The sequence below is a fragment of the Astyanax mexicanus genome, chromosome 18 (genome assembly GCF_023375975.1).
Source record: "Astyanax mexicanus isolate ESR-SI-001 chromosome 18, AstMex3_surface, whole genome shotgun sequence".
In the NCBI taxonomy this organism is placed as follows: domain Eukaryota; kingdom Metazoa; phylum Chordata; class Actinopteri; order Characiformes; family Acestrorhamphidae; genus Astyanax; species Astyanax mexicanus.
In genome coordinates, this window is record NC_064425.1 from 5,263,549 (window position 1) to 5,284,308 (window position 20,760).

Consider the following 20,760-nt stretch of genomic DNA (forward strand, 5'->3'; position numbering starts at 1 on the left):
GCTGCAGTTTTTAGAAACGGTAGTATTTGCTTCCAGCCAATTATATGCCTTATGCTGATGTGTTGAGGCATTCCTAGGTTATTAAGCTGAGAAAATGACGAGGTGCGATTTTAGTGTCAGAGTCCACCAGCTCTCTCGTGATTCTTTGACGTGTTGTTGTACAGTTAGTTCAGAAAAGTACTTGGGGCTTGGTAGCACATGCGTCTGATCTAAAACTTTCAACATGTTAATGAATCCTGAATTTTCCACTGTGTATGAGCACCATGTCTTTTGCAGTAAACATCTGTGATTGCCTTCCACTGGCAGCGGCTGTGTTAATTTATCTGTGAGCAGAACTTCGAATAAATCCATGGTGCTGCTTCCTTCAGAAGCCACCATTTTTAAACATTTTACACCGAGGACTTGTTTGGTCTGCAGCCGTCGCCGTAAAACCAAACTAATTTGCACAAGCCCTGTTTCCCAATTGCACAGGAGGAGGGTCACTCTAAACTACGGGAAGTTAAAACTGATAGAAAATCGATTTTCATAAAACATATCATCCATAACTGTACACTTAAATTGATAACAGATAAAATTGATTTATCGTCCAGCTCTATATGAAACCGTTCATGGGGGAAAAATAGGACACCCAGAAAACGTCATTTTTTTATATATAATTTTGTTTTGAATTTTTATCCCATTTTTTCTCATTCATTCAATGAAAATGAAGCCAAAATCTTCCGCCATGTTGGCGATCCTGAAACCCGAGTCTGCGCAGTAGAGACCAGAGGAGGGAGAAAGACTGTGGAGAGACAGCTTACTCATTTAAATAACCCCGCCCCTGAGGGCTGCCTCCACAGAGCTCGCAGAGTCTATGGTCCCACCCATACAGTCACTGGTCCCACCCCGGCTAGGTGTAACCCAGCCCTTTTACAATAACCACACCTTTTTGAAAATAGAGCTGAATAACGTTTTAAAAAACAAATTCTGTGGGGATTAAAATTTTGACAATATAAGCAGAGGTTATACTAGCTGTTGCATTTAAATAATGGAGGTAGAATTACAGTATATTGGGAAAAAAACGTGATTGAAAGTTTGTTTTGCCATTGAAACCTATGGGGATGGGTGGGGTTACACAGCTTTCTGAAACCGAACAGCAGGGGGCGCCCGACCTGTGGTGGCTTCACTTTTGAGAGACGATGCTCTGTCCAGCTATACACAGTCACACTGCATGATCACACTGCAATGCCATCACAGGGCCTCTGTTAATGTGCCATAGTTGATGTTAAAGTATATGTCCCTTTCATCATATGTAAAGCTTTCTGAGTCTTGGCTAAGTATATAAAAGATTTGTCTGTGTTTTTACCACAGAATACGAACAACCCTGGAATTTTTGCTTGTGAATCATATCAATCCTAATATGGTAGATTGCAATACAAAAAGAAAGTGCTCCACAAAAAACAGAGCTTTGCCTTTCCTTCCCCGTTCATCACGTTTCATCGAGTTAAATTTTCCACTCCACTTCCTCCTTCTCAGTGGCCCGTGGTGTCAGAAGGTCTCATTACAGTGATGGCTGTTGGAGAAACTCCATTCAGAGGCTGTCAGCTCTGATGGAGGTGCAAGCTGAAGTGGGGAAGTACAGGAAAGACTCAGCTCTTTCCAGCAGATCCCTAGGGCAACTGTTACTGAGCTTCCCTCTGGGCTCTCTTTAAGTTCAGCCAACTGACAGCCCTCTGTTATTCTTCCATCGGGAGAGGAGCTGAGGGCTCGGTGGTTGTGGGGGGATAGTAGGGAGGCTGGGAGTAAAGGCTGAGTAATTATTTAGCTCTTCTTTGACACCTTGTTAAGGAGGTGCGCCAGTGTGGAGTGCCGCCTCCTCTGCTGAAACGTTTCGCTTGTGTGCACACGGCCTCTGGCTGGATGCCTCTGACCTTATCTGCTTGTGATGCACAGCGAAAGAGTTCAAACGTTCCCAGTGTTCTTTACACACCCCTGGTGTGGTGTGTGTATGTGAAGGAGAAAAAGATTAACTGGTCGTTTTTAACTTTTATTAGGGAAATCTGTCTTGTCTTGTACATTTTATGGACACAGCCATTTTAAAACTAGGGTCGTTTTTATGATACATGATATTGGCCAGGATTTGACAGGATACATGAGCAATATATTTTGTGATAGACTAAACCTCATAAAAATGTGTACTCTTGGATCACTTGTACTCCAAAAAATGTCCTCAAACATGCCAGCCTATAAAATTCAATGTTACTTGATGTTTTTAATAATACCTTTGTGATAATACTGTGCACTTGAGAAACTTGTATGCCTTTCATGTGTAACTGGTAGATTTGTGTGTCTGTTTTTTTAACCGATAGACAATAAAGAAAATCGCTAAGGTCTTACTTAACCCTTTCAGACCTGAATTATGTGCCAGTGTATGAAAATAAATAAATAATAATAATGACAATGCATGCAAAGTAACACTCTAATATTGTTATATAAAATCTATATTAACATTAAATCCAATTAACTAAATATGTAACAGTTTTTATGTCTTCGATTTATGTAACAAACCATCCCTAAACACAAAAAACATGAAAAAAGTGTTCTACATTACATACAATCAGTAAAATGAAGCTCTTTTAGTTTGCCTCTTAGGCTCTAGTGCTGTTTTTTTTTTCAGGCAGTGGGCAGGGCTAAGCTATTGTTTTATTTGCTTATAAACTTTTTCTTTGACTCATTTATAGTTTATTCTGATTAAAAACTGGTCTCAATTAGTGTAATGTGTAACAAAACATAGAAAATACATGATGTCCATTGTAGTGGAGGCATGGTCTGAACAGGTTAATTTTGTAATTATGTAATTGCTTTAAATGCAGCCTTCCATTTAAGTAAGTCTTTAGTAATTAGTAACTGTCAATTGGTCAGTTTCAGACAAAACATAGACAGATGGATGAATTACATACGAGAGGCAGATGATGGACACACAACCTGTTAGACATGGCAGGAGACAGAAGACATCTTTCTCAACTGCACTGTATTAATGCAAAGACATTGATAGAAACATCCAGAAACATTAAATGTGAGGCACCGGCACGTTCTGTAACACTAGAGGGTTAATAGAGATCAACCCAGCACAGAACTGAAGCAACAGGTGTTTTTGTCATGTTCATCATAACAATGATTTTTCTTCTCTCTTCTCTCTGCAGTCAGTCAGTGGGCAGCACATGGCAGACAGTAGCAGACCAGGTGAAGCAGGAGAAGCACACTGTGTCAGGCCTGTACCCCAACACTGTGTACCTGTTTATTGTCAGAGCGGTCAATTCCTATGGCCTGAGTGACCCCAGCCCCATTTCTGAGCCTGTCAGAACACTAGGTGGGTATGAAGCCAAATGAAACACCTTTTTTCAGTTTGAAGCAGCATTGTGTAGCATTTTACATTAAGATAAAAGCTTTTAAATTTATGCCGATGTTCCACTGACCTGTAATAAGCAGAACATTCTTGCCTTTACTGCTACCTTGGGCTGAGCTTGTAAAAAATGCAATATGTAGTTTTGGAAAAGTGGGCAGAAAAATACTTGCCAGAGCTGCATAACTCTGCATAACCATAGTAATATTTGTGTAAAATCCTTTAAAGGTCTCATTCCACCATTTTTTCATTCATTTTAAAATATCTAGTTGTGGTCTTCAGAATGAATAAATGCCCTGTGAACAGTTTTTTTGTGGGGAAAAAAGTGCTCTGGTGAGCCGGTGGAGGTGGAAAACGATAGGATTTCAGCTCTTGCTCATGAATATTCATACATGCTAACGTATCGCCTCTGATAGGCTAGCAAAAAACAGTTAGAAACGTTTTAGAATAAATAATTTTTTACACTAATAACAGTTTTTGCAATGTCATATGTTACTTTACAACATGTGTAATAATGCCCTGCTAAGTGCAGTTCAGCCACTGACCTAGTCTTAGAGTCTCTGTAAAACGCCAAATCCACTAGAGATCCTATGTAAACCTGCAGTTACTTACATACAGAGGTGGGTAATCAAGGTTCAGGTCCTTTTACTAGCTACTGCAGACAGTGGAGTTTGATGAAGGGTTTCATTTGTAGCATGCATATACAACTCAGAGAGACCTACTGTATTTTACAAAAAACAAGAAAAAATGTATTTTAGTAAAGGGAAATCTTTAAGGCTGTAGATGCCAGTTCTGTATGCATCAGCTTGAAAAAGGCATGTAAAAAGTGTGTCCTACACTACAGAGGAAGCATACATACACAGAAGGGTTCAACAGAAGGTCCACAGATTGCAATAAATAAAACAATACTGGCACAATATTTCAGTCCAATTTTATAAATGACAGAATAAGATTACAGTATGCTCTGAGCAAATTTGAGATTCAGTACAGAACACAAGACTTGGTAGAAACAATATCAGGCTGTCAAAAAAAAAAAAAACACAATCAAATAATATCTTAAATAAAATTGGTTAGGTCAAGTACATTGTGTTTTTTAGCCTCCAGAAAAATGCAGTTATGGTATTTCATTTATTGTATTTTCAAGGTAACATATTGCCTGCATTCCTGTTCTGTTATTAAAAAGCAGATATGCTCTTATCCAGAAGTTTAAGTGCCTAAAGGACACATTTGATTCAATAAGTGAATAAATCTTCTACAGGAGACCAACATATTCAAACATTTTCTTTTACATACTTTTGTGGAATTAGGAATATATTGAAAATATTGAAAAAAAATAAAACTCTGCAATTGCATTTGTGCAGGCATTTTGCAGCACATTAAATTAAGGTAATAAACAGTACTTGTGCTATAGAACAGGGGCAGACAACGAGAGCTTGTAGTTCAGAACAAGTTGCTGATTTTTCTGTTATAACAGAAGGATGTTAACTTTGTGATTTTACCTTTTCTGATTCTGAATCTGTAAAACGAGTGTGTTGTGGGGAAGCAAAGTAAAGACTTCTAGCACCACTAAACGGATAACCCTCGAAAACACATTTTGAAAAGATTTGCAGATATTTTGAACACTTCAAAACTTGTGCTTGGAGTTTTTACAGCTTTGACAGCTTTGAAATTTGATTGATTGAAGTGCATATCATCTTAAGAGAAAAAGCACTGGACATTGAGCCCTGCACTATCAATCTTAAGATAAGACTGTTTTTTTTTGGAACCTGGAAAAGTCATTAAATTTAAAAAATAGCAATTTCAAGGCCTGGATAAGTTTTGGAAAAATAACAACACCCAGAAAGTTTTAGAAAAGTTGTGGAAATTTAATCTACAAATCTTTGGGTTTCAGTTTATTGATGGAGTTTATCCCTAAACAATGGAGCTCTCAGGATCTGATACACATTTTATTATTAAATGTCAACATTTTGTCTGATTCATTTTAGACCTACTATAAACAATTTTAATAATAGTTTTAGTTGATTTTTGGTTTTATTGTCCATGTCTGCTCTGATGTTTTAAAAATCGTATGGTCATTAAAATATGCCTTGTAGGCACGGAAATTCGTTAAAAGTTATGGAAATGTATTGGTTTAAACGTGTAGGAACCCTGATTGATATAAAAGCATATCTCGGCCCTTACTTTTTGTTTTATGTGTATTTCAGATGGCAGCTCCAGCGGTCCAGCAATTGATCACAGACGTATACAGACAGATTTCGCAGAGGTCACAGTTTATCTTCACCCGCCAGAGATCCTGACTCCCACTAGTGTGCAGATCACATGGACTGTGAGGGCATGATTTAATCATCTGAATAATCACACTACACTATACAGCTCAGCAGTCTGCTGTATACAGACTCATTCACTGTGTGTGTGTTGTGTTATTTCAGGCTGAGCGTGAACCGCAGTACATTCAGGGCTACCGGCTCCTGTACAGGCCAGTGGGCAGCGCCTGGCTGGTTCAGGATATAAAGGCAGGGCCTAAACACACAGCGGTCTTATCAGATTTGCACAGAGGCACAGACTATGAGCTGAAAATGAGGCCTTACTTCAAAGAATTCCAGGGATCGGACAGTGATATGGTTCTGGTTCGCACCCCAGAGGAAGGTAAGGTTTTTCCTTCATAAATAATCAGTTACTGTTGTGGTTTCAGTTAATGTGCACGACCATGACACCTTTTTGAGATATACATGCAGGGCTCTTTCTGAACTCCATGTACGTATTTATTGTACATCAACGTTTCTGTCAACCTCTTTTGACCCGAGTGACCCCAGCACAGTTTCAGGACATACTTTGGGAAAGTCCAGTGCAAATTATGTGTTTAGGCTTTCCTTAAAGTTCTGGGTTCAGCTTAGTAAGGTAGTGCTGGCTGATTATAGCCTAAAAAATCATATGTATTAAGAGGAAGATGTTTGCACCAAGAGTGGCATAAAGCCATCCAAAAGCAGTTTGTAAGACTGGTGGAGGAGAACATGCCAAGCTTCATGAAAACTGTGATAAAAAACAGGGTTATTCCCACAAATACCGATTTCTGAACACTTAAACTTTCGGAATATTAAGTTGTTTTCTTTGTATTATTTGAGGTCTAAATGTTTTGCATATTTTGTTATTTCAGCCATTTCTCATTTTCTGCAAATAAATGCTCTAAATGACAATATTATTATTTTGAATTTGGGAGAAATGTTGTCTGTAGTTTATAGAATAAAACAACAATGTTCATTTTACTCAAACATAAACCTATAAATAGCAAAATCAGAGAAACTGATTCAGAAACTGGTCTCTTAATTTTTTCCAGAGCTGTATATCAGCTAAAAAATATCAAGATGTTAGTTTTGATCCATATCGTCCAGCCCTACTTCTGTGTATTAACTAATAAGATGTTCATAAATAAATAAATAAATAACCTTCAATCTACAGATTCAAATCTGACACCCATGTTTGATTCCTCTGATCTCCCAGTGCTAAGTGGCCCCCCTCAGACGGTGAGTGTGGTCCAGCTGAGCAACAGCTCCACCCTCCGTGTGTCCTGGGAGCCTCCTGTCACTGATGGTCAGGATGAGCCAGTTCTGGAGTACAGGGTATGAGAGTCATGACTTTTCTCAACATGCTGCTGAGATTGGCTGTGGAAGATGAGACCATAACACTTCACTCTGATTCCTCTGTGCAGGTGTGGTGTGCAGGAAATGAGTCTGGCCTGCAGTATATGAACCGCAGTGTGGATGGGGATGTTCTGTGGGCTCTGTTAGACGGCCTGGTACCGGAGCTGCTGTACCGTGTACAGGTGGTGGCTGTGACCGGCTCAGGAATAGGGACACCCAGCCGTCCCGTCTTCATCTTCCTCAGTGAGTGCCTTCCTCTGCCTTCTGACTCTGAGCTCTGACAGTTATTAGATGAATGAATTTTGTTATAGAAATCGGACAAAATCCATTCTACATGTCAAATATGATTTTCATGCTCAATAGCAAACAATGATAAGCCTTGACAGCTTCAGATGTCTTCAGGCAATTGTAAATCAAATTATGAGGTCAAATATTTATTTCTCTTGTGGGTAAGCCGAGTTATATAGAGTGTTAGTACTGTGTTAGTAAGTAATTGGACAGTTTTTATGTTAGTTGCATAAACTGTTATCTTCTTCCCTCTTATGCTTGTGTCAGTATTTTACTGAAATATATTGTTCTACACCCCCATCAGTGCTTCTCATTTTATCATTGTTAATTATGTTTATGTATATCTTTGATTGTTATTATTAGTTTACTGGTATTTTATATATATATTATATATGTGTGTGTCTGTGTATGTATATACAGCTCTGGAAAAAATGCTTCAGTTTCTGAAATAACAAAGAAGAGGCAGAGCTTTCAGACCTCAAATAATGCAAAGAAAACAAATTCATATTCATAAAGTTTTAAGAGTTCAGAAATCAATATTTGGTGGAATAACCAAAACCTGTTTTTTAATCACAGTTTTCATGCATCTTGGCATCATCTCCACCAGTCTTACACACTGCTTTTGGATAACTTTATGCCTTTACTCCTGCTGCAAATATTCAAGCAGTTCAGTTTGGTTTGATGGCTTGTGATCATCCATCTTCCTCTTGATTTTTTCAGAGGTTCTCAATTTGGTAAAGTCAAAGAAACTCATCGTTTTTAAGTGGTCTCTTGTTTTTCCACAGAGCCATATATGTATATGTATTTATATGAATGTATAGATAAATAAATACTGCTATATATTGGTATGTTTCATTAAGATTGCCAATTGTGTTCATGCACATTTATTTATTTACCTACATATGTATCTCTACATTCTCTCAAAGTTAGTGTGGGAGGAAGAGGGGGAGTGAAAGTCTGAGTGGGCGTCTGACCAAAAGCAGATGTTTTGAAGCATTCTGGTGCACTTGCCTCTTTCTTTGTGTAAAAACAAACCAAACAAAGGTAGAAAAAGTTCCAGGTTTACAAACCGGTTAACTGATTCAGAAATGAATATTTAATACATTTTCATAATTTCATATTACTCATACACAAACATTCCTGCAAAGATGTGTAAACCTGTCTTCTTCTATTTTTCAGTCCATTAAAAAACTAACTGTGATTACAGAAGACTAAGGAATGTTATGTAGGGAATGTTTTTTTTTCTTCACACGAATTCCTTTCTCTCAGTAGAAATGTGTTGTAATATTCTCAGAGTATGATCTCAATTGAGCATTCCACAGCTCTCATAACAGCACCTCACATCGCTAATACTGAACAAACTAAAGCTGCTGTAAATAATACCTTGTCTAATTCAATTGTGTACAAAACTGCCAGGTTTAACAGGTGTAGTTGTGACCATTCAAATAAGATCTGACTTTCTGCAGCCCATAACCTTAAATTAATTACCCATTCCCAGAGTTCTAGAGCAGGGGTATTTAATTAGAATTCAGTTTGGTCCAGTTAGAGAAAATTTCGGCAGGCCAAGGTCCGGACCGATTTTTAACTTGTGTTCTGTGCTATATCCTGTAAGGTTGTTTGAACTATGATATAAAATATATAATCATAATAATAAAAATATAGCCGCAAGCGGCAATCATCGGGTTCAAGCACCAACTTGCACAATGGTGCCTACTGGAGCATTGAATGGTGATGTGTAAGAAGGTCTAATATGATTGGAGATGCCCTGTCACATTTAGAAATTATCAAGTTTTTCACCTGTTATTAATGTTGAGCAGAGGCCTTTCAACCTGATCAGTGCTTAAATTCACATGTAAATCTAGTGAACTTTGTAGGATATTCATTAAGTGAGTTAGAACTAGTCAAAAGGTGTCTACATGTTATTGGTATTGATCAGGTGGCTTCAACCAGAATGTTCACAAAGTGGTATTCAGATTGACCTTTGAACCTTTGCAGAACAAGCTGAAATGTTTGACCAAACAAGTTTAAATTAACACAAAGGAGTGAATGTTCTGATATGACATGTAATTACGAAGTTATTATAAATCTAGTTCTGAATTAAATGGCGCTTCATCAAGCACCAACTAGCACAATGGTGCCTACTAGAGCATAGGATGGTGATGTGTAAGAAGGTCTAACACAATTGGAGACATTCTGTCACATTTAAAATGATCAAAAGTCTTTCACCTGTTATTAATGTTGAGCAGAGGCACAAAGGAGTGAATGTTCTGATATGACATGTAATGTCAAGTTATTCTTAATCTAGTTCTGTATTAAATGGCGCTTCATCAGAGTGATATTGTACAGAGGTCTTTAACATTGTGAGATTACAGCAAATACTGCAGAGTTACAGCAATTTAGGTTAGAAATTCCAAGGACGCACAGATTGCTTGATGCCTGGAGAGTATTGTATGTGAAATTTTCACAAATGTTTTTAATGAACATTTACCTAGAGACTCTACAGTGTGCAGCAAGACTGAAATGGAGGTGATAGGCCAAATATCCAGAGTAGTTTCAATATAGCTATTTTCAAACAATTAGCAATTATGAATGAACAAAGCACTTTTTAAACATAGTTGTATTGAGAAATTTGTCAGAGCCACTGTACTAAATATGGCAAAAACAATTAGATGTCAAAATAGTACAGCATGATTGACATATACTCGTTTTTTTGGAACAGCGCCCCCCAGTGGGCGGATTGTTTCAGCACTTTGCAGGTCACTACAGTGTCTCCACCTGAACATAACTGCCAAATATCATCCAGATTGGGCAACATTCAGCCTGCCAAAATGTCTGCTGAATGCTGATTGGCTGATGGTGTTCAGCCATGTTGATTGATTAAGTTGCCCTTTGAACATCCTTTAGAGGCTGTATGATAGATTCTGCATGCAAAGTTTCAACTTGCTAGGTTGCACGGTTGCTGAGAAACAGTGCTCCAAATTTACCTCTTGAAGTGAATGGGGCATATATCCGGAAGGACTAATTTGCATATGGCGGCCATATTGTTTACATATTTCAACTTTTTCTTAAGGAATATTGAAGCGCATGCTCTCACGAGTGTTTTGATACCAAACATGCCAGGATTGGTCAAAATTCCTAGGACTAGTTTGCAAAAGTAGGTTTTGCATATTATGCAAATTAGCAAAAAATCTATATAGACAGAAGTGCATGGTCCAAATTGGAAAGTTGTTGGTATTGACCCAAGGAATCCATCAAAAAAAGAATTTTGAATGTAGGTCTTATGGTTTTTGAGTTATTGAGAAAATTGTGAAAAATGAATTTCCTTGTTTATAGCGCCACCACTTGACCAATCGGTGCCATTTTTGTTGTCCACCGAGATGCACTGATCCTACATCTACCTACCAAGTTTCATTTCTCTATGACTTACGGTTTAGGCTGCACAACTGTTTTTACAGGAGAAAAAGAATAATAATAATAATAATAATAATAATAAGAAAAATCTTAGCAAAAACAATAGGGTTCTACGCACCTTCGGTGCTTGAACCCTAAAAATGGCTCTCTGACTGAATCTGTTTACATTCGTCACCTGTCTCTCTGTCGCGCTCGGCGTGACTTTAGTTTTCGCCCGTTTTCGTTTTTCCGTCTGTTCTCGGTCTGCCGATCTCCTTATAAGGGCGTTTTTTTCATGGCCGCGTCCCAATTCAATAGCTGGAGCAGTGGGACCGCGACCCTGACAACACGGGTTTGATCCCGCGTGAGGAGCAGTGTGTTTATTTTTTTATTTTTTCCTTACCGCGTCTGCACAGATCTGATTGACTGAAGAGAGCGTTTGGTGATCTTACCCCACACGTGATTGGTCTGTGAGTTTACTGCACCCGCAAAGGACATATACAATTAAATCCTTCTGAGTAGTTTGTCGGTTTGGGTCTGCATTGGACAATGTCTGGGTCTGGACCCGGACCGCGGTCCGCCTATTAGTGACCTCTGTTCTAGAGTACAGAGCCAAACCAGTAAAATGTTTCACTGTCCAGTTATTAATGAGCCGCACTGTATTTTTTCTGTCGTACCTCATGTCACAGATTTAATGGCAAGTGCGGCACATGGCTAGTTTGATGGACTTCCACCTGCCGCCATGTTTTTTAAAACTGCTGGAGAAGCATTCTGGCCCACTCAACCATATGACCGAGCAGATGGGCAAACATTTCTTACTTGGGGATTTGAAGAAAATTGATATCAGCGTCATTATGATGCCTCTGTTTAGTTGTGAGCAATAAATCTGACAGCAATAACAGAATGACATAATTTAAATTAATTTATATCCTTAACGTCTTCTATCATTTTTGTGATGTCCTTTACTTCTCTCTCTTGATTGCTCTCTCTCTTATTCTCTCTCTCTCATCTCACAGGACCTGTGGGAGAGCCATCATTGCCAGCGTTAAAGGACGACAGCATCAGTCTTTCAGAGCAGATCTCTGGAGTGGTCAGACAGCCGGCCTTCATTGCTGGATTAGGTGGCGCCTCCTGGATGGTGCTGATGGGCTTCAGTGCTTGGATCTACTGTAGACACAGGAGGAGAAAAGAGCTCGGCCACTACGCCACTTCATTCGCATACACACCTGCAGGTAGGTAAAAAAGTGCTTTTGATCTCCATCCTGTGACATTTTAAACTTTAAAATGAGCTATGAATTATTAATAACCCTCATTTCTTTCTTTAGTTGGACTCTCTCATAGCGATGGATCAGGACTAATCAATGGAAGGTATGGATCAAATGAGCAATCTTCTGCTGGGTATCAAAAAAAATGAAAATATCTCAGTACTACAGAGTACAGAAAGGTCTAAAAAACATTCGGTGCCTGTTTTCAAAGCACGGAGAGCATGCGTGGCGAGGTAAAAAAAGAAATAAAAAAAAGAAAGTGTGTGCACAAATGCGGTATTTATGTTCATGTAATCATTCAAATTGTCCACACACTTCTTCCGCTGTGCTAAAATCTCAGCTGCTTTCTCTCCCTCTCTCTCATTTGCGCTGTCTTTCTCTCACTCTCACTCTCTTTGTCTCCTCCCCCTCTCCCATTCTCTCTCTTTCTCTCTCTCTCTCTCTCTCTCTCTCTCTCTCTCTCTTTCCCTCTCCTGAGATATTATAATACAGTAAAAAAGCTGTAGTCTGCCTGACCTAAATCACACTACACTATTATTACTGTCCCCCTCTCAAAAGTACAGGGAACTAGCAGCATTAACAAAATAATCATGATTATAATTACATCTCTAATATAATTACATTTAATTCGGTGAATGTAATGCTGATCTTTTTTAAAAGGAACTCTTAAAACTGAAATGCATGAAGCCACATTTGTACAAAAATATTTGTAGTTTAAGCATAAAGTGTGACAAATGTGCTTACTGTTGGTTCCAGCAAGTTCCAGAAAGATTGAGTCTGAGAATGAGATTTTTTGGTTACAGTTTAGAAAAAGGTATCGAAAAAAGTATAGTTTGGGTTTCTGTACTGGTATTGAATGTTTTAAAATGAAACCCAGCCATATTCTGCACTTTTATTTGTAAACATGTTTTTTACATCTTTCTGTAGTATTAAATAGGGTGTCCTTTGTCTTTCCTTTTAGGCCTTGCTTGCTTGGATCAAATATGGGAAACTACCCCTGGCTGGCAGAGTCGTGGCCAACTAGCAACTTCACCCACACCAGCAAAGACTCCATGACCTGCTGCTCGGGTCAACATGACTCCACAGACAGATACTACAACAGTAAGAAGTCTTTTATTCATAAAACATTCATATACATTCATTAAACTTTTATTTCAAATGTAATTCTTCTGCTGATCCTGTGAACCCCTTCATTTGTTTCCCAGCTGTCGGCATCACTAACTTCCTCAAACAGAGTAATGCATACAGTCCAACATCTAATGAGGGTCCCATCTACAGCACTATTAATCCAGCTGATGAGGAGCAGCATGACCTGAGCAGTCTGTACTCCCAAGGTCCAGACCCCTACAGCAGCTCACCAGCACTTTCCAAAACGGATGTGTTCGGTCTGGATCATGATCTTGACCAGTGGAGTATCCAGTCTGGGAACAGCACAACTGAATACGCCAAACTCCAATATCCAAGGATAGGCAAAGGTACTATGGCTTTACTTCATGTGCATGCTTACTTTGTTGTTCAATTCAATTGATAAAAATGGGTTTGTTTAAAAAATATGAAATAGTATAATGTGTAACTATCTGAACTGTTGTTTAAGAAGGATTTGATGTTTTTGTGTAGTTTAGTATTTGGAAAATTACTATTATTTTTAATTATTTTCCGGATAAAAGTAGCAGATATTATAAGATTGTTTCTGCTGCCTTTAATTTTATTGTAATTTGTATTTTCTTCTTCTGTATATAAAATTTCTATTGTTTATAATGAAATTTAAATATCTTCTAAATAAAGAAAAAAAATAACAATTAAACTGTTTAGTAATACAAAAATGAATACAGAATGAGTTTTGTAATCGCACCCCTTGCATCATTGCAGCCAATGTGGGATTGCACAAGTCCTGCACACCTGCTGCCTTTACCTGGTCTGAAGTCCTGTCCCTGCCTCCACCAGACACCAGAGAACAGAGACATCAAGAGAGACAGCGACCCAGGTTAGAGCCAACAAAACAGCATCATACTGTAGATTAATGCTGAATTAAATGTGTAATGCTGAAGCAGTGTAAGAGTTCTAAATTTCTCGAAATGTCTTTTCTTAGTTTTCTGAAGTTAAATATATATATTTGTGGGGGGGATATCATGTATTAGTCATGTATTTAGTGACAATGCTTACCATTTTATTGTGAATGAGTGGGTTTTATATGTGATTATAGATCAGGTTATATTTCCAAATAGTGTACTTACAGCTTTTGGTGAAATTGTATTACCTTTAAACATCTTTGCCATCTTTTAAACACTGCCTGGTATTTTATTTCAGTCACATAAAACAAGTCTCCAGTCTTTATAAATGGAGAAAGACTTAAAATTAGATTTAAACTCTGTTTAAAATCCAATCATAAAGTCTCAACAGAGGCACAGAGTGCATAAATGTTTCAATGTGAGCATGTGTGGCATTCATTAACATACTATAAATGCATGTGATGCACAAAAAAATAGGAATTTATTAATGAGGCTTGTATTGTGAGCATAGTCTAAATGGCTGACTGTGTAGACAGACATATGCATATGCTTTGTTTAGCTTGATTTTATTATATGTACTTTGAAAGGTGTGCCATTTCGTATCGTACACAATAATATCAACAACATTTTTTAATATGATGAACAATATTATACCCTGAAATATCGTGCAATATCACCCAACCTTAATTATCACATCAGGGTACTACTTTTTACTGTTTTTAGCAAAAAAAATTCACATTGTTCTCATTATATATCTACTAGAGACAGATTAGATCTGTCCAGTATCATTTATTTTAATTTAATCCTGGATATATGGAGATATTTAGAGTGCATTATTATTAGTATCATTCTTAATCATTGACTTCTGTTATAAATCTGATATATATATATATATATATATATATATATATATATATATATTTTTTTTTTTTTTTTTTTTTTTTAAATATCACAGTTAGGGGTGTGCCATATCATATTGTATGCAATAATAAAATTAAATTTCAATTTGTTGCAGTAGTGAAGTCTTAAAATATATATATTTTTAATTTAATGTTATGTCATATCTCTAAGAGTATCATTATCATGAAAATACTATAAAGTATTGTGATATTATTTTAGGGCCATACCATCCACCCCTGATTAACTTTTTATATACTAACTCAGACAGCTAGAATTGTATTAGCTTCATTGTAGTAATAGTAGTAGTATTTGTTTTTGTACAATATTTATCTCTAGGAGCCTGCATGTCTTCTCTCATGAATTCTGACACTTATTAGACAGCCTTGTGCTGAACCTCTCCCAATGGATTGAATGCAGCTTGTGCATTAAAAAAATGATTTTTCATCCTTTACATCAGAGCTTACAGTGACAGAGTAGCAGAGAATAATTAAGTAAGTGCTTAAGCCCAAGATACAGTGCTAAGCAGAGGGAGAAGATCAGGGCAGGCTGAGATGCAGGACACCAGGCTCTGCTGAGCTTTTTTTTTTTAATAGCTACTGGCAGGAATCGAGTGCAATGAGACACATCAACTCGCACCCTTAACATTTCTGGGGTTTTTTTACAGCGTGTTTGGATGATTTAGCCCTCAGGGATGGGTCTGTTTTGATGAAGATTTTTGTTGAGGTCTTCTGTCTTGGCATTGTGATGCAATATTTAGTTGTTTATTACCCATAAATCTATGCCACAAATTCCCTGAGGGTCTGTGGCCTCGCGATAGCCAATCTGTTTGTTGGCTGGTATTTTTCTGCCCAGCCTAATTTTGTATGACTACCTCAGTGTATTCAGACTCACAGTTAGTGTAGTGTTTGTGTGTTCTAGACATTTAAATTGGACTCTTTAATGATTTGTGTGTGGACATGATGTGATGCATGTTGCTTTTTCCTGTGTTGTAGCTCAGAGGATGATGAGGACTGGTGTCCTCCTCTGCCGGAAAGGACGTATCTGTTCGAGAGTTTGGAAAATTCAGCCACATTGCCTCTGAGAGGAGAGCAGACTGGACGAGGAACTACCTACAGCCAGCGACCTACAACCTTCCTCACACCATCTCCACACGAGGAGCAACGACCAGCTAACTCTCGACTTCCACATCCTGACCTACTGCCAAGGTACACACTCACACACACACACTTATACCATACATACGTATATTCTATTTACTACTGAGGTTTAAATGTTTGTTATATAACATGTACAGATTTATTCAACTTTGTTATAAATAGTGGGTTGAAATAAATATTAGGCATTTTGATATTAATAAATTAAGTTTTAGAGAACACCAATAAATTATAGATAATATACTGTATATAATATATACATAAATATATATACATGTATATAAATACTTTCTACATATTGTTATATTTATGCATAACTTGTACACTGCCTGGCCAAAAAAAGGTCATACACTCTAATATTTGGTTGAACCGCCTTTAGCTTTGATTGCTGTGGCATTGTTTCAGTAAGCTTCTACAATGTTACAAGATTTATTTCAATCCAGTGTTGCTGGATTCATTTTTCACCAAGATCTTGCAGCAGCATTGATGATGGTAGAGTCTGACCACTGCACAAAGCAGCTCTTCTCCATCCAGCACATCCCAAAGATTCTCAATGAGGTTAAGGTCTGGACTCTGTGGTGAACTCTCTCTCAATCCATGTGTGAAAATGATGATCTCATGCTCCCTGAACCCTGAACTCTTTCACAATTCCATCTTGGAATATGGCCGTGATCATCAGGGAAGAAAAAATTAATCCATTGATGGAATAACCTGGTCTATATTCAGTATATTCAGGTAGTCAGCTGACCTCATTCTTTCAGCACATACTGTTGCTGAACCTAAACCTGCAGACCAACTGCAGCATCAACCCCACTTATCCCATCATTTACTTACTTAAATCCAGGTGGAGACTTTTTATTTTTGGCCAGGCAGAGTATATATATATACGTATATATAAGTTAGGAATCTGTCAGAAAAGTAGCAAATTGTGATAATTTTATATATTTATCTGCAATTTAGTACGTTTTTGTAGGATCAATATTTTGTATAGGTTTATCTTCATGGACAATTTAAAATGTTCTTGGGTTTATGCTTTTTCCAGCAGTAAGCCACCATGCTCACTTGGATCCCAGATACCTCTGTCCCACCCCAATCTACTGTCCAACCTAGAATCTCACAGTGGCAGCTTGCCTCATCTGACAGGCCACTGGAGAGACGTTGGTCAGCTGGACAGGCTGCTGTCAGACAACACTAAGCATTTAATAGGTAAGAGCTCATTCAGAGGATCATCCAAAGGGTCTCTGAAATCTGTATATTCCACATACAGCTCACCTGTAAACATATTATACAATTAATTAATTGATTAACATGTTATACATTCTCTGTTTGTGTTCTTTTTTTCTTTAATCTGTTGTTGAACAAGGAGAGTTTGCTTCATTTTCTCCTGAGAAAAGTATTCCTTCACCCAATCACCAACAAAGGCCTAAAAGAAAATCACCCAGAGATGGACGGAGAAGAGAAATCTTAAAACCAGGAGGTCAGTGGACAAAAAACAGTGTTTCAGAATTACAGTTGAAAAACATGCAGCTCTCCCCTGTGGCTGTTCACTTGGACTTGGCTAACTTCTCCTTTCGGTTTTCCACATAGACCTACCACCTCCCCCTGAGCCCCCTCCTGCAGAAGACTCTCTGAAGCAGCTGGCTGCCATGTTGGAGAGCGGCAGCAGAACCCCCCCATCCCGCCAAGAAAGGAGGGCGGAGCGCAGAGCTGCCAGCCAGTGGAGCGCAGAAGGTCTGAACTCATGCTGCATCCTGGCAAATAGGGTCAATTGCAGTATGCAGTAGCTATTGACAATACGCCATAAATCACTGCAGAGGAATTTTAATAGGTTTAATAATGTTTAAACTGAAGCACTGTATACAGGGGCGGTTCTAGGATCAATGATTTAAAGTGCCGATCTTAAAAAAAGAAACTGTAAATGAAATTAAGTCTCATATCAGAAGAATTATAATAATTTACATTCAAATCAGACACACAAACTATTTTGTAAAGGGCACAGTTTTGTTACTTTTATTTTAAACTTCTTTTCAGCAGATAAGACATTTTTACATATTTTAATCTAACATTCCTCCCGCTGCTGCATTTTCTGTCATCTGGTCTAATTTAAATAGCTAAAATCATAAAGCTAATCAAAATGAACTAATAACATTTGGTCATCTATTTTTACCAGCTCAAGATGAGTCAGGAGTGGGGCATCACTTGTCTCATTATATCATCAATAACAGCATACAAAATGCTGTTTTATGGACACTTTTATGGGTTCACTTTTAAGGGTGCTGGGACTTGTTTTAGGGGTGCTTGAGGCCCCTAAAAAGAGCTAGTGATGCCATTTAAAAATGATGAGTTTCTTTGATTTTACCAAGTTTAAAACCTATGAAATATAATCAAGAGGAAGATGGATGATCACAAGCCATCAAACCAAACTGAACTGCTTGAATTGTTGCACCAGGAGTAAAGGCATACAATTATCCAAAAGCAGTGTGTAAGACTGGTGGAGGAGGACATGATGCCAAGATGCATGAAAACTGTGATTAAAAACCAGGGTTATTCCACCAAATATTGATTTCAGAACTCTTAAAACTTTATGAATATAATCTTGTTTTCTTTGCATTATTTGAGGTCTGAAAGATCTGTATCTTTTTTTGGTATTTCAGCCATTTCTCATTTTCTGCAAATAAATGCTCTAAATGAGAATATTTTTATTTGGAATTTGGGAGAAATGTTGTCTGTAGTTTATAGAATAAAACAACAATGTTCATTTTACTCAAACATAAACCTATAAATAGCAAAATCAGAGAAACTGATTCACAATCTGAAGTAGTCTCTTAATTTTTTCCAAACCAAATTTTTAGAGGATTTAATATGTATGTTTTTAATCATATTTATTTTATAAATGTATTAATTTAACTGTAACTAATACTGTGAATGCTAAATTGTGTAATGTTGTACACAGATGAGGAGCTGATCCAGTACTGTAAGATGAATATGACAACCAGGAGTCAGGTGTCCAGTCACTGTTCCTCCACTGGAAGCCCCTCCTCCCGCTCCTCCACCGCCTCGCGCTCCTCAGGGGCAGCCAGGAGGAGAAATGAGGTGAGGTGAGAATTTTGTCGCAGTACTTAATTTATTTATTTATTTTTTTATAAACATTTATTTGTAATTACTGACTGATTTAACTCATTTAGGGCTATTGACCCAGGCTGCTTAAAACAGGCGTATGCTCATACATCATACAAGCTGCATCACACATTTTCTGTGCATGTTTACACACTTTGGTTCAATAGAACTAAATTAGATAATTAGAGTAGTCACAACTTACTCAGAGACGGCACTGGAGTGAAGCCGTGATCGATCAACAGCAGAAAAACTCATGTTTTTAAAAGCAAGGCGCATTTAATGACTAGAATCATAACTGTACTTTCAGTCTTAAGCAGTAAACACATCTTTACGATGCACTTCTGAAGATTAGAACCAGAAAGAAAACATCAACACTGGATGCTGCAGTGTTATAACAAGCTGGTGCTTATGGAAGCATGGACAGCATGTTAGCTGTTATGGTCTTTGCTACCCTGCACCAGCAGCAGTTTATGTAATCATGTGTTTGTTTGTTTGTTTGTTTGTTTGTTTGTTTATTTATTTGCAGAATATGATATAAGGAGGGAATGATGATGCGTTTGTCCTTAGCATCCTGCTGTGCCATCCCTCTCGAATCTCCAACCTGCGTTGATTGAAATAATGAATTAGAGGCCAGTAGAACACAAGAGCCATACAAGTGTATGTGATTCTCATCCACTTTGTCAATCATGGTTGATGGATGATTGCGTATTTAATTGTTTATTTATTTCTCTATTTATTTATTAATTTATTTAATTTATTTATTCACTTGTGTTGTTTTTGTACGTTTTTCTTTTATGTCCTATTTACACTCTGCCTTTATGTGTATATAAATACTTTTGACTATGTTTCGTGTGCGAGGAAATTGGGAAATCGCCAAGGGAAGGAAAAGTCCCGTCTGTATTTTTGTCCAACAAAGTATGTTTCTGAATGTATTTGCTGTTTACATGTATAACTGGATGTTTACATGTAATGCCATGGTGTTTATATTGTGCTATACAACAATACAATAGTATTATCAGACACAGTCTATGCGATCCAAGCCCATCAGAGTGGTATGGTAGAATAGACCAGCAGCCTAGAGTCCTTCTCTGTGAATCTCCACCATCACTGAACCTCCGCTTCTAATCCGTCCACGCTGCAGAACGTTCATCTGTTCAACAGATCAGAGTCTTGCCTGCCAAGCTTCGCTCCTGAACGTGTGTGTTCTAAACATGCTTAAAGAAAAGGGTCAAGTGAAAATGCTAACGTTGCTAGCGCGGAATAAAAGTTAGCGGGGCCTGTTAGCATTATGCAAACGATATCACCTTTCACTGTCAGACACTTGGTTATGTCCTCCAGCCTATTTTGATTGCAGCAGAAAACACAATAAAACAAATGTGACATTTTTTTAAAGGCTGTGCATCTTCATTTCTTTTTTTACAAGCAATCGTTTGAAAGAAAAAGGTATTTGTTGCAAAGTTGTAAAAGTTTTACTATATGGTTTTCAGGCAGGCAGTACCTAGCGGGTTTTAGGACCCTGCAGGGAGCATAATAATATGTGAATAGGTGAAAAGACAACACACCTTTTATGACAATTAAAGTTTTTTTTATTTTCTAGTTTACTGATTCACTTCTTCA

The 20,760-nt window shown here is 37.7% G+C and overlaps 1 protein-coding gene across 4 annotated transcripts in view; it reads left to right on the forward strand.

Moving 5' to 3' along the window:
- zgc:77784 (uncharacterized protein LOC402947 homolog) overlaps positions 1 to 20,535 on the forward strand; it is a 66,453-nt gene extending 45,918 nt beyond the window's left edge. Inside the window, exons 12-27 of one of the 4 annotated variants that reach the window (XM_049467134.1) lie at positions 3,183 to 3,349; positions 5,587 to 5,708; positions 5,812 to 6,028; positions 6,881 to 6,999; positions 7,089 to 7,263; positions 11,715 to 11,930; positions 12,024 to 12,066; positions 12,925 to 13,064; positions 13,169 to 13,438; positions 13,833 to 13,947; positions 15,865 to 16,077; positions 17,069 to 17,232; positions 17,390 to 17,503; positions 17,614 to 17,757; positions 18,980 to 19,124; positions 19,670 to 20,535. In XM_049467134.1, coding sequence (XP_049323091.1) covers positions 3,183 to 3,349; positions 5,587 to 5,708; positions 5,812 to 6,028; positions 6,881 to 6,999; positions 7,089 to 7,263; positions 11,715 to 11,930; positions 12,024 to 12,066; positions 12,925 to 13,064; positions 13,169 to 13,438; positions 13,833 to 13,947; positions 15,865 to 16,077; positions 17,069 to 17,232; positions 17,390 to 17,503; positions 17,614 to 17,757; positions 18,980 to 19,124; positions 19,670 to 19,676 — 2,371 coding nt within the window. In that variant the 3' untranslated portion in view covers positions 19,677 to 20,535. The remainder of the gene's footprint in view (positions 1 to 3,182; positions 3,350 to 5,586; positions 5,709 to 5,811; positions 6,029 to 6,880; positions 7,000 to 7,088; positions 7,264 to 11,714; positions 11,931 to 12,023; positions 12,067 to 12,924; positions 13,065 to 13,168; positions 13,439 to 13,832; positions 13,948 to 15,864; positions 16,078 to 17,068; positions 17,233 to 17,389; positions 17,504 to 17,613; positions 17,758 to 18,979; positions 19,125 to 19,669) is intronic. The other 3 variants (XM_022674736.2, XM_049467136.1, XM_049467135.1) reach the window with 3 other exon arrangements.
- The last annotated feature ends 225 nt before the right edge of the window (positions 20,536 to 20,760 follow it).